Genomic DNA, 16,264 nt, shown 5'->3' on the forward strand with positions numbered 1-16,264 from the left:
CAAATCTGACAACTTTAGAAATGTCTTTGCCCTTGAGCTGGGCAATGGTGGCACACGCCTGTAATCCTAGCACTCTGGGAGGCAGAGGCAGGTGGATTTCTGAGTTCCAGGCCAGCCTGGTCTACAGAGTGAGTTCCAGGACAGCCAGGGCTATACAGAGAAACCCTGTCTCAAAAAAAGCAAAAAACCAAAAAAATACAAAAATAAAAAGAAATGTCTTTGCCCTGATTGTTCTAGACTGCTCATAGACCTTGGGAGTACCTGTCTTGTAAAAGAAGAAACAATCTGTGTTTACTATGTCATGTGTATGGTGCCCAGCGGTGCCCACAGAGGCTTAGAGGACTTGGGTCCTGTTGGACTGGAGAAAGAGGCAGTTGTGAGCTTCTGTTGTGAGCTGCTACGAGGATTCAGGGAACTGGACCCAGATCCTCTGTGGGAGCAGTGAGTGCTCCGCAGCCCCTGTGTTCTGTAGTACTACTGGGACTTTTTCTTCTATGAGTAAATTAATAAGATTCACATTTCATGGATTTATTCTAATCAGGACAATAAAGAAGGAATTTGATGCTGAAACTTTTTATAGTAATCCAAAAAGGCATTCACCTTCTCAATTGAATTCTGATAATTACTATGTCTTAGAATGAAATTGTTATTTCTTTCCTAAAACCTGATAATTAAAGCCTCCCATTTCTTATACTACATAGAAGATAGCACAAATAATTTTTCTGACTGTCTTATTACTTTTCTTATGGAATCTGAGCAAGGCATGAGGGAGGCCACTGTTTACAGAGCTGCTCTTTTGTTAGGACGTTAAGTCCACAAGGGCACACACCTTGGCATGTTCCCTAAGAGCCACTGCCAAGAACACAGTAGCACATGAAGTAAAACACAATTACCTTTCCTTCCACAGGCTGAGTAGGTAATCAAGGCAGACAAAGAGAAGGAGATCGCCTGTGAAATGTTACTGTCTCTTGCTGCGCTAGCTCTCAATGTCTTCTCCAAGAGTTTTCAAAGCATCCTATAAATCATAGAACTCTGGTTATGTCTTGTTATTTATCTCATTAAGGTACCAGCTGTATAACCTTCGGAAGGTTACTTTTATGTGTCTGACTTCCCAAATGTGTGAAATGAGACTAACCCTGATACCCTACCTTCTAAGTGCGTGGAAATTAAATGACAGTGTATGCTGAGAACAGTGCTTTCTTAGCCCAGTGTCCACCAAACACGGCTCTTAGAGCACTGATCTGCTCACACTGTGTCTGCAAGGGTGTATACCTTGTCATCTCTCCTGAGAGAGGCCATTGCCAAGTACACAGAGGCACATAGCAAGTACTCCAACATGGCTACTGAGGGGCCGATTGTAGCGTGATGTAGCTCAGTTGGTAGAGTGTTTGTCTAGCATACACAGTAATCCTAGGCAGCACACATGCCTGTGATCCCAGAACTCAGGCGGAGGAAGGAGTATCAGAAGGTCAGGGTTGGGCTTGGTGCTTAAGAGCACTTGTTGCTCTTGCAGAGGATGCAAGTTCAATTCCTAACACCCACATTGATGGCTCACAACCATCCATAACTTCAGTCTCGGGGGATCTGATCCTCTTTTCATGCAGGCATGCATGTGGGCCACAGGCATACATGCTGGGAAAACACTCGTGCACATAAAATAATGAAATAAATACATATTTTTTAAAATAAAAGTTCAAGGCCACAGTTGGTTTTATAGTGAGTTCAAGGCTAGCCTGGGCTACATGAGACCAAGACCCTATTTTGGAAAAACAAAGTGGGCATTGAAGTAAATATTGGCTTATGATTTTATCCTTAAAATAAAGCTCTCTCAGGGCTGGAGAGATGGCTCGGCAGTGAAAAGCACTTGCTGCTCTTGCAGATTGCAGAGGATCCGGGTTCTCTTCCCAGTCCCCACATGGTGGCTCACAACATCTATAGTTCTTTTTTTTTTTTTTTTTTGGTTTTTTGAGACAGTGTTTCTCTGAATAGCCGTGGCCATTCTGGAACTCACTCTGTAGACCAGGCTGGCCTTGAACTCAGAAATCCGCCTGCCTCTGCCTCCCAGAGTGCTGGGATTACAGGTGTGTGCCACCACGGCCCGGCTACATCCATAGTTCTTGTTCCAAGGGATCCAGTGTCCTCCTCTGACTTTTGTAGGTACCAGGAACATACACAGTACACATATACATGTAGGCAAAACATTCATTCATACATAAAAGTAAAAATAAATCTAAAAATGACTTTAATAAACTTCTACCAATGAAGAAGTCTATGTACTTCTTCCCCTTGCAACCAAAGCTGCCATCATGTAAACTGAGTTGAAAACGAAAATGAAAACAAAGACAAAAAGACCTCTGGCCCAGGGACCAAGACCACAGCACTGCTCTCTTCTATATTAGGATGTGGAGGTCAAGCTCCCTGATGCCACAGGGCTGTAACTATCAATTAACTGTGAGGAATGGTCCCCCAATCCTGATAGCCATTCTCAAATTCCAGCCTTTTTCTTTCTCTCTCATCATTACTTTCCAATGTCTTAAAAAGCCACAGTTCTCCTGTTACCCTTACCACAAGAACCTGGCCACACTATGCTGAGGGCTCTAAATCACAGCAACTTCGCCCCATTTCTTTGGACACTTATCCTCAGAGACACTGGCCCAGTGCTGACCCGGTCCATTCTTATAGACGTACTTCAAATATGAATTCCCTTTACCTTCCTGTTTGGAGGACAACATTCAAAGGTAGACACTGGACACAGCCCAGAGGCAAATCCTCTGGGGTACCTTCCTGCTTGCAAGTTCTCTAGTGCTCAGTCTTAGAGACAGACACAGTGCTGGCCAGCCACTGTTTTACAGCTTATTAGGATTTGCTGGGATGTATACTGTAAGAATGCAGGGACCGAATCTAGCTGCTGCTCAGGCCACAATACGTTCAGCAGCCCTTCTCATTCAGAGACCAACAGGGCCTCCTTTTGACACAATGTCCTGACTCCCTAGCTAACAGACTTCCAAGAGCCAAGATCTCTCACCTGGGGGAATGAGTTTCATCAAAGGGAGTACTGTTGCTACTCACCCTGTTCCCCAACAATTCCCCTGCCTCCTGCCTGGGTATCAGAGCACCAGGCTACAGGCTTGTGCTATAAGACCATACCATCTTTAGAAAGGGGTAAGACCACTTCTGCCATGTGGTCCCTGACCTCCTCTCCTTAGAACCCCTGCTGTGCTGTTCTCTGTATGTCCATGGAGTTAACTTTTTTAATAAAACCCATGTCCAGGCTGGAGAGATGGCTCAGTGGTTAGGAGCACTGACTGCTCTTCCAAAGGTCCTTGAGTTCAAACCCCAGCAACCACATGGTGGCTCACAACTATCTGAAATGAGATCTGATGCCCTCTTCTGGTGTGTCTGAAGACAGCTACAGTGTACTTACATATAATAATAAATAAATCTTTAAAAAACAAAACAAATAAACAAAAACCACAGAAGCTAACACAAGGAATACTACCGTATCTCTATCTAAAATGGAAAAAAAAAACCCACATCCCCAACAATCTATCTCAGTGTCCCTCTTGAACCCCTCATTTGAGACCTTTCACTTAGGGACTTGTTTGCAAACATGAGCAATCAAAGTGACATTACAGGTGAAAGGTCAAACCAGCAGAAAGGCCTCTGAGAAATGCCTATCAACGTATAGAAAGGCATGGGCTTGACGAGACAGAAGTATACATAATTATGTGCTTTTTACAAAGTCATGCTTACTGTTATTCAAAGCTCTAATTGATCTCCCAAAGGTTACCAGACAAGGCTACATGATAAGCTTGGATGACATAGCTCTCAGGCAGAATTCAAGAGTTGTCCAAACAATAAGAGACTTAAAAAAAAATTAATGTATAGGCTTCCTGTAACATTGGGGGGAAGGTCACCTGGAGGCAGGAGAGAGCAGCAGACTTTCTAATACTGTAGGTGATATTTCATTTCTTAACTCTGACAAACGCTGACAAAGAGCTTCTTAACTTAAAGCTCTTTTACTTTTAAACTGAGAAGCCTCCATCAATAAAATAGGGGTAATAATGATGCCTAGTTCAAAGAACTGCAGCAGAGGAGGCACAGTCGGGGTTTAAAAACTGACGCTGTCGGCATCATTAGTGCTGAGTGCGTCCAGCTTTGTTCATCTCACCTGACTGTGAGGGGTTCAGCCTGGAGTTCAGAAGTCTGCCCAGGTTAGCCAGGAGAGAGCAGCTTCTCCATACAGTAGTCATCTTCTCTTACGAATGAATCACTATGAACCTGTCCCTGAACGTGGGCATTGTCACTAGATGAATCACATTCACAAAGGAAGACCTCAGCTCCCATCATTTGGTGAGTACCACCACTACGACTTCCCATCCGGCACAGAGCTTCAAGCCTTTTTTCTTTTTTTTAAATGTCTTCACTGCTTTACTGCTGGCTCACTTTTCACATATCAAAATAACTTCCCTTGAGACAGAGTTGTACAAGTGTCAGTGAGTGCTGTTCACATACCTTATATAAATTTTAGTTTTCTGAGAAAAAGAAACAACTTGATTGGCAACTAGGTTTCCATCAATATTATGAAAAAAAATCTTGAGGTTATTTTTAAACAGTGAATTAGTATATTAATTAAAAAACAAACAAACAAAGTCAAAACCTACCAGGAGCCAACAGCACACTGGCTCTCTAGAGTTCAGTGTCATTTACACAGGTGAGCGAAGTCTGATTTTGAAATATTACAGTACGCTGTATACAATTTTTGAAGAGAAGAATATAGAGCTTTACCCTCTGAAATCAACAACAGATGAGGGTTGGGGAGAGAATAGTATAAGAGGACCAAGAATAAGAGTAGTAGACCAGTATACCAGACCATAAAATGCAGACTGATTGTTACCAATTCAAACGTATTTAAAAACGCTCTTTTTTTGGGGGGGGGGGGATTTTGGTTTTTCGAGACAGGGTTTCTCTGTGTAGCTCTGGCTGTCCTGGAACTCACTCTGTAGACCAAGCTGGCCTCAAACTCAGAAATCTGCCTGCCTCTGCCTCCCAGAGTGCTGGGATTAAAGGTGTGCACCACCACCACCTGGCTTAAAACACTCTTACCAACATCTTTACAAGCTAGTGCACACCATACCGATGCTGGACAAACAAAGATGAAAGCAAGGATGCTGACCCACAAGGCTCCTGCAGCACAGTGGAAAGCTATATAAAGGAGATGGGGGGGGGGTGCTGAATGGAAGGAGCCCAGGAAGAACATTCCCCAGGTGACTCTTATTTTACTTGGCAAAGACTTGCCAAAGAGCTGGTACAGATGAAACGGCCTAGAAACTCAACCTTGTCAGGTCAGTAAAGGCAAACATGGCTATGCCTTGTTTAAAATTCCAGTGTACAAAAACATCTAGTTTTTAAGGCTGGGAAAGTGGTTCAATGGTAGAATGCTTGTTTAATACAAGCAAGACACCAGGTTCCATCCACATCCACAGGACCATGGGGGGGGGGGGGGCAAGAAGGAGGGGGGAAGGGAGGAAAGGAGGGAAGAGGGAGGGGAAGGAGGGAGGGAAGGAAGGAGGAAGATGAAGAAAGGAGAAGAAAAAGAAATCTATATTTCATCAATTTTATTTCTGAGAACTCTAACACAGCAAAAGAGCGAGGCAGAGCCAACCACTCCTTTAATGACAACCCGCGTTGTTTAGGCCATTAGAACAGCTGCCTGATGTCCAAAGAACCTCTGGAGACCTGAGAGTGGAAAAGACACCTTTATATTCAAGGAAGATGGAAGCTGTCAGAGGTTAACACCCCCTTTTTTAGAATATCCCAAAAACACAAGAGAAAGGGTATATTAGTAATAATACTAATAAATATAAAATAACTGATAAAATTAACCCCACCTGTGTTTCTTTAGCATAACCTTTCATGAATATTAAAGTATTTTAAATTAGCTTAAAAATTGTATGGTAGCCAGGCAGTGGTGGCGTACACCTGTAATCCCAGAACTCTGGGAGGCAGAGGCAGGCGGATTTCTGAGTTTGAGGCCAGCCTGGTCTACAGAATGAGTTCCAGGATAGCCAGGGCTATACAGAGAAACCTTACCTCAAAAACAAAACAAAACAAAACAAAACAAAACAAACAAACAAACAAAAAAACAAAAAACAAAAAAAAACAACAACAAAAAAAAACCAAATCCACAAAACAAAACCAGTATGGTGATATTCACAAAATGGTAATCATGTTCCCTTTCAAACATTTAATGTGTCCTTTTCAACGAAATATGATCTTTCAAAAATATATGATCATTAAACAATTAGTACAACATCCTGTGAAAAGAAAAGTGCACAGGCGTAGCAACCAAATCAAGTCCAAGAGAAAAGGTAGCCATGAACACAATCACCAAATAAAGGAAATCAGAGTGAGTGTTGTGAATAAAGGGCAAAGTTAAAAATCCTAAGAGGGATGGGACCAGTGAGCTGGCTCTGGGATTAAGAGCACCAGCCACCACTGCAGAAGACCCTGGATCAATTCTCAGCATCACATGGTGACTCACAATCATCTATAATTCCAGTTCTACGAAGTCTGACACTTTCTGTCCTCAGTGGGCATCAGGCATGCATATGGTGCACAGATAGTCATGTAGACAAAACACTCATACACATAAAATTTAAAAACAGATTGTTAACCTTAAAAGGGAAAACCAACAAACAAAAGTCATAAAGAACCTAAAGAAATGTACCTAATGGATCAAAAAATTGCTATAGCCTTGACCGGTCACGAGACACACAAAGGAGTGGCACCAAAGGCATGCTCTTGCTCCTAAACGTTGAGCAGCTCTCAACAAACCTGCCCAACCAAGACTCATTGCTGCTACACCATCACCACCAGCCAAATCTACTGATCATTGTCTTAGTTGGGCTTTTACTGATGCAATGAAATGCCATGACCAAAAAGCAAGTTGGGAGGGAAAGGGTTTATTGGGCCTATACTTCCAGATCACAATCCATCATTGGAGGACATCAAGAGAGAAACTCAAGCAGGGATGGGACCTGGAGGCGAAGCTGATACAAAGGCCATGGAGGGTGCTGCTTACTGGCTTGCTTCCCCTGGCTTGCTCAGCCTGCTTTTTTTTTTTTAACTCTATTAATTTATTCATTTATTCACTTTACATCCCAATCACAGCCACTCCCTCCTCTCAGGGCCCCCTCACATGGTCCCTCCCCTTCACCTCTAAGAAGAGGAGGGAAGTCCCTCCTAGGGAACCAACCCACCCTGGCAACTCAAGTCATTGTCTTATAGAACTCAGGACTACCAGCCCAGGGATGCCACTACCCACAATGGGTTGGGCCCTCCCTCATGGATCACTAATTGAGAAAATGCCCCACAGCTGGATCTCATGGAGGCATTTCCTCAACTGAGGCTCCTTTCTCTGTGATAACTCCAGCTTGTGTCAAGTTGACACACAAAACCAGTCAATACACCTTGTCAACTTAACACACAATCATATGTTCCTTAAGTTCAAATGAAAATAACCAGGTCAGGGCTTGAGAGACGGCTTAGTGGTTAAGAGCACTGACTGCTCTTCCAGCAGTCCTTAGTTCAATTCCCAGCAACCACATAGTGGCTCACAACCATCTGTAATGGGATCTGATACACTCTTCTGGTATGTGTCTAAAGACAGCTATAGTGTACTCACATAAAGAAAAATAAATAAATAATATTTTAAAAAGAAAAAGACAATAACCAGGTCATAATAATGCCTAACATGTAAAAACACATTGCTTATTTAGAATAAGTGGCAATGTCCCTTGGGGAATATTCACAAAATAGAAGCTTAGCTGGGTGGGATCTTACCCTTAGGTCACCATTCCCTTAATTCCAATTAATATCTTTAATCAGTTTATCTCCTTGAGCACAGGATTTGGTTTCATTCTACTTCTTGGTAACCCTTTAACCCTTGAATCATAAATTTTATATTTTTCCTTTTTCAGCTTGCAACGTTCGATCAAAATGTTCTTTATAAGAGTGAACTACAGGTCAGAGTCTATGCTAGGCTGTTTTGAAATTTGTCAATACAAGTAGTCTAAATCTTTTCACTTTAGCCTTAGGCAGACTCTTCAGACAAGGGCAAAAAGCAGACACATTCGTCACCAAAATAACACAAGAAAGATCTCTAGGCAACATACTAAAATTCTTCTCTTCTGAAACCTCTTGAGCCAGGCTCCCACAGTTTAAATCACCCTCAGCACCACTGTCTTCCATGCTTTTAATAGTGTGGCCTATTAAGCCCCACTTAAAACATTCCACTACTTTCCTAATTCAAAGTTCCAAAATCCACATTCCTCCAAACAAAAGCATTGTCAGGCCTATCACAGCAATACTCCATTCCTGGTACCAACTTTGTTAGAGTTTTATTGCTGTGTAGAAACTCTGACCAAAGCAAGTCTTATAAAGGCTAACATTTAATTAGAGCTGGCTTACAGTTTCAGGGGTTTAGTCCAATATCCTCAAGGTGGGAAGCAAGACAGTGAGCAGGCAGACATGGTGCTGGAGGAGCTGAGAGTTCTACATCTTGATCAGAAGATAGCCAAGCAGAAATTGGATTCCACACTGGGAAAAGCTTCAGCATAGAAAGCTTAAAGCCCACCCCCACAATGCACACTTCCTCCAACAAGGCCACAACTACTTAAACAATGCCATACCCCCAAGTAGTGTGCCACTCTCTGTGGACCATTCAGACACATGAATCTCCAGGGGCCAAACCTATTCAAACCACCACGTTGTTATATCCTGCCTGCTTCCAAGTACCTCCTTTGTGCCTGCCCAATTAGTAAAGCATTCATGTACTTACTATTCAGTGAAGAACCGGGCAATGCCATACTGGTTAATATCCTCCCTGTTCTCCAGCAGCTGGCACACTGCATCCTCCATGTAGGTGAGGACATGCCTTTGAGCTGCAAATAGAAAGAAAGAAAGAAAATGGAAGAGATTAAAAAAACAAAAAGTCCTCTCAATCCCAATGAAAGGCCATGTAAGTCAAGGTGTTATTTCTGCCCTGGGGGAGTAGACTAGAATAGAGAGACAAAACTTGATGGCCATAACTGAGCTATGATCCTAAAGGGCGAAAGAAATGAGTGCAGAACATGACCCACTGAGACCTGACTGGCTGGCAGCCCCACCTTCCATTCTTGTTTTCAGTAACTATGAGCTTCAGCTCCACTCTTTCCTGCAAGCTGTTTTCTCTACATCTTCCATCTTTGCCCATCTGTGCAAGGTCAAAACGTATCTCAGGAAATGGATGATCCAATTCTAGGGAAAATTCAGATTTAATTTTAAAACATCACTGGAAAAGGTTAGGGACCATGAAAATTTCAGTGCTGTTACAGGTATACAACATCAACCTTGGGAAACAGCAAGAACTTATGAGACACACTTATTATTAGGTGTACACACAACCTGCATTTGTTGTGACTAGGAAATGTGTGAATTAATCACAGACTTGTCAAAATAAGCTCAACTCAGAAAAACAAAGTATCAAAGAGTCTATTAGGGAATGGGAAGAGAGTCAAAAGGGACTGGGACACAGAGAGTAGAAAAACAGAGTATGAATATGATCAATACATTATGAATACATATATAGAAAAGTCACAGTAAAGTCCATTAATTTGTACCATAATTGACATATGTTAATAATTAAAAAAAAACCTGGTCTTAGAGATAGATAGATAGATAGATTGATTGATAGATAGATAGAAAGAAAGATAGATTTGTTGTTTATTTGGCTTTTTGAAGCAGGAGTCTAGTCTAGACTGGCCTAGAACTCATAGAGATCTGCCTGCCTCTGCCTCAATAATCTCCTGAATATTGAGATTAAAGACATGTTGCCTCTGAGCCTAGTTATGTTAGAAGCCTATTAATGTTAGAAGAACCTGGATTTGAGTGGTTGCTCTTTGAAGCTTAATTTTGAATAGTTACTTAATTTATACTTGATTTAAGCTTTATTAAATGTACAAAGCTGTATAATATAGTTCTATGTAAAGACAAAAAAAAAGATGTTTGTAAGGTGGTCATGAGAACAAAGCTGTGAGATAATCTACATCAAACTCTAGCTCTGTTTTCAAAATATTAATCATCATAATCAAGTATACTAAACTGAGAAGAGAAATATAGCCAGGCTAATATTAAAGTGCAGCCACCTTCCCACCGCTGCTTGCCCTTCCTTTCTTCTACCCATTTAACACTGATCTTACAAACCCTTCCTTCCTCCGCTCTGTGGGTTTTGATGACTTACCTGCACCTAAGGCTAGTACGAGAACCCAGTATCCTCCCCCAACCCTTTGATAGCAAAAAGAAAAGAGCTTCTACTTAGAAGCTAATCCTGGTGCTTCTCCTCCTTAGCTCCAGGGACTAAAAGTCAGGGGAGTGTTTTCATAGTAGTTAGAATCAAAGTATTCTCATCTTGAGGGCTGGGAGAATGGGAAAAATTTTGTTTTTTGAAAATAGACTAGAGGGGAGTGGGATCCTACTAGCTTAATAATACCAGATACATATCTTCCAGTCAGACACTTAGTCTACTATATTACAAATAACACCTACCATTTTTGAGCTCCTATCCAACTTATTGAACAATATGCCAGATAATGTACTGATCATGCTAATGCATCATTTTATTTAATATTAGCAACAATCCTATGATAGGTATTTGCAGACTTCTACTTTACAGTTAGGATAGCTGAGACTTGACAAATTAAAGCAACTCACTGAAGATTTCACAGCTGAAGATTTCACAGTAGTAAGAGAACCTGAGGTTTAAAAAAATCAAGGACTGTCTTGTTTAAACATCCATGCTTGTCTCAAAACGCCTCATCACTAATACGTTATGGTCAGCCACAGAAGTCACATTTATTTTATACAGAACATAAGGCTTGAGTGTAGCAAAATCACCTGAGGGGTGTGTTCCAGTCCTGTCTATGTTAACTGTGGGCATACGTGTACACACATGGGTGTCACGTGTGTGAACACCTCTCTGTCCTGTCCCTGCCTACATACCAATCAGCACCTATGTGAAGTCAGGACTTGTCTATGGATTTCTGAGTGTCTAACCAAGAAGCACTCTACTACAAAGTATTCACCCCATCCCTCGCAGGTCACAAAGTACAACTAGAAAATGCTGGCTCTTTCTTTAATCTGGGTGAAGGGTAGGAGTTAAAAAGCCATAGAGACAGGAGCAAGAACCTCCGCTGTGAGGGAATTCCACCCGGCTGTAGAGCAAGGGTGACGCTCTGTCTAATTGCACTTCCTGGTCCTCACCTGCACTCTTATCAGTCTGGTGTTCTCTGTGGTTAAGTGTACCACCCAACCCCGGAAAATCCTTACAGTTGATCAAACTTCAATGAGACTTAGTAAGTCCAAGGCCTGGCAGTAAACATGGAGAGCGCTCCTTTGTACTTCTTTGTAAAGGCAAAGGAATAAGCTTTAATTTATGTGAGTGATTAAAGAATTCAAACAGCGCACCTGCACCCCCGGAGGGGAAAGATAGCTGGGCACCTGAGCTGCCTTTTTGGAGAAGGAAACATTTCAGACTGGCTTTTCCTCTTCTGCTTTGCTGTGACTTCCACAACATGATCAGGATTAAGTCTTCCAACCTGTACCACTAAGGCTTCACTGTCCTGAAATCCCCATTAACGAATGCCTAGCTGCACATGTCATGATCAGGTAGCATTGTCTGAGAGAGGCACTTATACCTTCGTCATGCTAAAATGAAAACCAAAGTGCAAGTTAACATTGCCTGATCCTTACAGGAACCAAAGGAATGATGGAAACTGGGCCAGAACCGTCTTGGGTCTGTTGACTTAGACTATGCTGATCACCTTCCCTCTTTATACTACAGTAGCTCCTGCTTTAAAATGATTAAGACTAAAAATGATAATAAACTACTGCATTAGAAAATACTTGAAGTATGCAAAAAGTAACACATCTTGATGATACCATTGTTACTACATACTGACTTTACAGATTAAAGCAGAATACATGAGTCAGACCACCTATCTGTGCACATACCTAACTTCACAGCTCTTTCTGGAAAATTAATCTCCAAAAACAGTACCTACTGCTGGCATTATAGTAAAGATTCAATAATATAATAATCTCAGTATAGCATCTGCATGTAATAAACATTAGCTCCCTGACCACTTATATAAAGTTCTGTTTATCCATTCAAGAAAAATGTTCAAAGATTTAGGGGCTACATAAGATTTTATATCCAAGATTATACCAACTGGGCATGGTAGCACACGCCTTTAATCCCAGCAACTTGAAAGAGGCATGTGGATCTATCTCTGTGAGTCTGAGGCCAGCCTGATCTACATTGTGAGTTCCAGGACAGTCAAGGCAATAGAGAGAGACACTGTCTCAAAAAAAAAATGAACACCAAAAAAGATTCTTGTATCTATAATTCTTTATATAATCATATAGCCATTTTAGCTGCAGCTTTTAAACTTGTGGGAAGCATTCACTTATTAGCTGCTAATTACTCAGAAAGCCCTAATTTACATGGGAAAGTCCAAAATGGTTTCCTTTTACCCTCTTCCCAAACATAAATACCATCAAAGTACTAGCTGTTAATTTCACAATTAAATGATAAGGGAGCCCATTTGGAAATTCTTGCTTGAGGGGGTCTAGAATTTCCACCTACATCAGTTACACCATTTTCATTTTTAAATTATCATTTAAAACAGTCTCAACACTTGAGCAAACAAGTCTTACCAGGAATATATTAATGAGTTACTACACGTGCTATCAATAAACATAAGGAAATAATGCTATAAGAAAAGGCAGAATGTATACATATGTATCTTAACCCCGACTTTCCTTTCACACCAACCCTGTTTGGAAGCACCCTTTGTTCTATGAGTTCTCAAGGCTCAAATGCTGACTAACACAAATATCAGATGCCAGGCGGTGGTGGCCACGCCTTTAACCCCAGCACTTGGGAGGCAGAGGCAGGCAGATTTTTGAGTTTGAGGCCAGCCTTGTCTACAAAGTGAGTTCCAGGACAGCCAGGGCTACAAAGAGAAACCTTGTCTCGGAAAAACAAAACAAAACAAAACACAAAAAACAAAAAACAAAAAAAACCAAAACAAATAAATATCTGCTGAACTAAATTCAAACTGTTCTTAAGGATGAGGAAACTAAGTCCGATTAGGCACTAGCCTGTGCTGTAAACTGCTTATAAGTCTCAAGATTAGGATTTATTATAAATTACTAACATCATACAATATATGATCCTGTGAAGTATAAAGAAATAGCCAAGTGGATTAACAAGTTACCAGGTTTCTACATTTATTATCTGTTTCTTCCATCTTTCTTGGTATTATCTTAGTCCTAGGAAACAGTGAGTTCTGCTATTTCATCATCTATAGGAACATCTTTGATCTTAGCCCACACTTAACCAACTGCCCTTGACCAAAGGGGATGAGGAAATGAGAAAAATGAGCACATTTGATTCCCACACAGCTCAGCGACATAGGCAGCAGTTTCTTTTGCAGCAGAGAGAGGCCAAGGAGCCGGCTGAAGCCTGTGTGCCAGGCAGAGCTAGGATTCACACTGGGATTTGACTCCAAAGCTGAAGTTCTTCCACACAAACGACTTCCCCACTTCTCAAAGGCAAAGAGAAAGTTAGTTTACTCCTGTAATTCCAGCACTCAGGAGGCTGAGGCAAGAGAACTGTTACAAATTAAAAACCAACCAGGGCTACAAGCAACTCTGTCTCAACAAAACAAGGAGGGAGAAGGAGAAAAAAAATCAGAAAGACCCCAAATCTTCCATGTGTCCCTTCTCACATGAATTATTAGCTCTTCACTGAGGACGTTAGAAAAGAAGCTCGTGTGATAAACTAGACAGTTGAGTTATTTGCGGGCCTTTACCCTTTAATAAACACGGATTGGCTTTCGAATCACACACTCTAACTTCGCTTAGGGGTTCAGATGACACAGAAAAGCTACATACTAACTAGCCAATGAATAGCAGCTCCGCAGTTTAAGAGGCAGACTTCCTTAATTCCTTTTTTAACTTTTCTTCTTGAGGCGGGGACTCCAGGCCGGCCTTGAACTCACTAAATAGGATGACCTTGAACTTCTGATCCTCCTGCCTCCACGTCAGCCTGTCTGTGTACAGCAGCACTACAGGCAGTTTAGTGTCGGGGCTTTGGACATGGGAGACAAACATTCCTACCAAGCTGCACTCCTGACCCTAAGAACAGCACTTGCAGGAACAGATTCGGCTGGCAGGATGGCTCAGGCAGGGTGCTGCCACCAAGCTTGGCCTTCCTAGTGCAGTTTCCACGTGGTAGAAGGGAAAAATGGACCTCTGGGAAAATGGTGCCTTTGAGTAACTGAGTGTGACAACTTCGAAAGGTTATTGTCTGACCTCTACACATGTACAATGTAGCATGTTCACACCTCTGCCCCATATACACACTACATAAATAGATAGACAGATAGATAAATAAGAAAATAAATTTTAAAATCTTCGTGTCTGTTTGTTTTTTTCCAGACCAGGTTTCTCTGTGTAGCCTTTCCTGTCCTGGAACTCACTGTGTAGACCAGTCTAACCTCAGAGATCCATCTGCCTCTGCCTCCCAAGTGCTGGGTGTAAAGGCATGTCATTACTGCCCAGCATTAATAAAATATTTTCTAAATATTTAGAAATTCACATTCTGGTTTTGCTTTGTTTTTATCTAAATGACAAAAATATGAAAGTACATTGTTATTTTCACTCAATGTCTGGTTAACTTTCATAAAACAATATAAAATCAATGTACCCTTTGGTACTACCCAAAGGTACATATTTCCCATTGCAAAGAGCAATCTTTTACATTAATAGTTAATTGCCTAACCTGGTGGCCCATGACTTTAATCCCAGCCCTTGGGAGGCAGAGGCAGGAAAATCTCTGAGTTTGAGACCAGCCTACAAAGTAAGTTCTGGGAGAGCCAGGGCAACACAGAGAAACTCTGTAAGTTACTTATAACTTTGTAAGTTAATTATAAAAAAAATCTTCACTTCTGTGCAGCTAAACCACCAGAATGCAGCTGCACAGCTAGTCACACTCATCTACCCAAAGGCACACTAGAAACAGACAAAGCACAAGCACAACACACAAGCTATGGTTATCTCTGACGAACAAAGCAAGAAGTGACTAAAGTAGAGGATAAAGAACTCAGGTCTATTTCACTCAGCCCAGAGAGGCGCCGTACCACTTAACCCATGGCAAAACGGAGAGTCCCAACATTCAAACGGTCTCCAGTCAACCATCAACCCTCCCCTCTCTTCTCCTTCTCTAGAACTGGTGATATATTTTGGGGATGCCAATTAAGGCCTAAATGCTTGACTTCCAAAGCCAAATCGTTTCCAAATGAACTCTCATAATACAGAATTAGTAGATTAGAGTCCAGCAGTTCCACATACCAGAAACTACAGAACCATCCCTAGCAATTTGCACTTGGAGTGGTCAGTTAGCTGATCCTAACAGAAGGTACTTCCTGGACAGAAAACTCCAGTGTGACATTTACATTTCCACAGTTATAACTAAGGAACCCACGAAGAACCAAGTTATAACTGTCATGACAAAAAGTTTGTAGATAGTTATCAAAGAAACAATACAGTTAATCAAGTCAACCTGCATAAATCTATTTTCCAGAAACCTGATAGATTTTAGTTTCAAACTCAAACACAACCCTGTAAACTGGAACTCCTGGGGTTGGTCACGTGCCACTTACAATGTTCTGTCAGGCAGAGAACAGTGAAGTCACAGGCAAAATTTAACTGTTCTATACAGTTACCTCAAGTTGTAACTCCTGGGGTGCAATTTACACATCATGATTAAGTTCACAAGTTTTTACCTAGGCAATGTGGGATTTAATTCAAGTTAGTGATAATGTCAATAAGATACAATATAATCCTTTATCATTTACTTTTATGATAAATTACTTTAATTTAAAGTGCTTTTAAAAATTAGCTGGCACTTATAAAACAGTAAGAGCTTCTCAGTCTCAGCACCACAGACGAGTTCTCAGCTATGTTTGCTAAACACTCATGGTCTCAGGATCCCTGCCCTTTTGCCTTGTGAGGAGATGGCTACTGTCTTAAGATGGAGATTGCTTTTCAGATGGCAGGCGCAGCGGTCAAATGCCCACAAGGGCTGTCCACAGCCTGTTCATGGACGGCTGTAACAATGCTTGGTAATCCTGGTCATTTCTATTTGTTACAAAAGCAA

The 16,264-nt window shown here is 41.5% G+C and overlaps 1 protein-coding gene across 1 annotated transcript in view; it reads right to left on the reverse strand.

The window, feature by feature from the left end:
- Window positions 1–16,264, reverse strand: part of Cstpp1 (centriolar satellite-associated tubulin polyglutamylase complex regulator 1) — a 173,613-nt gene that overhangs the window by 139,147 nt on the left and 18,202 nt on the right. Inside the window, exon 2 of the mRNA XM_052182955.1 lies at window positions 8,843–8,945. Coding sequence (XP_052038915.1) covers window positions 8,843–8,945 — 103 coding nt within the window. The remainder of the gene's footprint in view (window positions 1–8,842; window positions 8,946–16,264) is intronic.

The sequence above is a fragment of the Apodemus sylvaticus genome, chromosome 5 (genome assembly GCF_947179515.1).
Source record: "Apodemus sylvaticus chromosome 5, mApoSyl1.1, whole genome shotgun sequence".
Lineage (NCBI taxonomy): Eukaryota > Metazoa > Chordata > Mammalia > Rodentia > Muridae > Apodemus > Apodemus sylvaticus.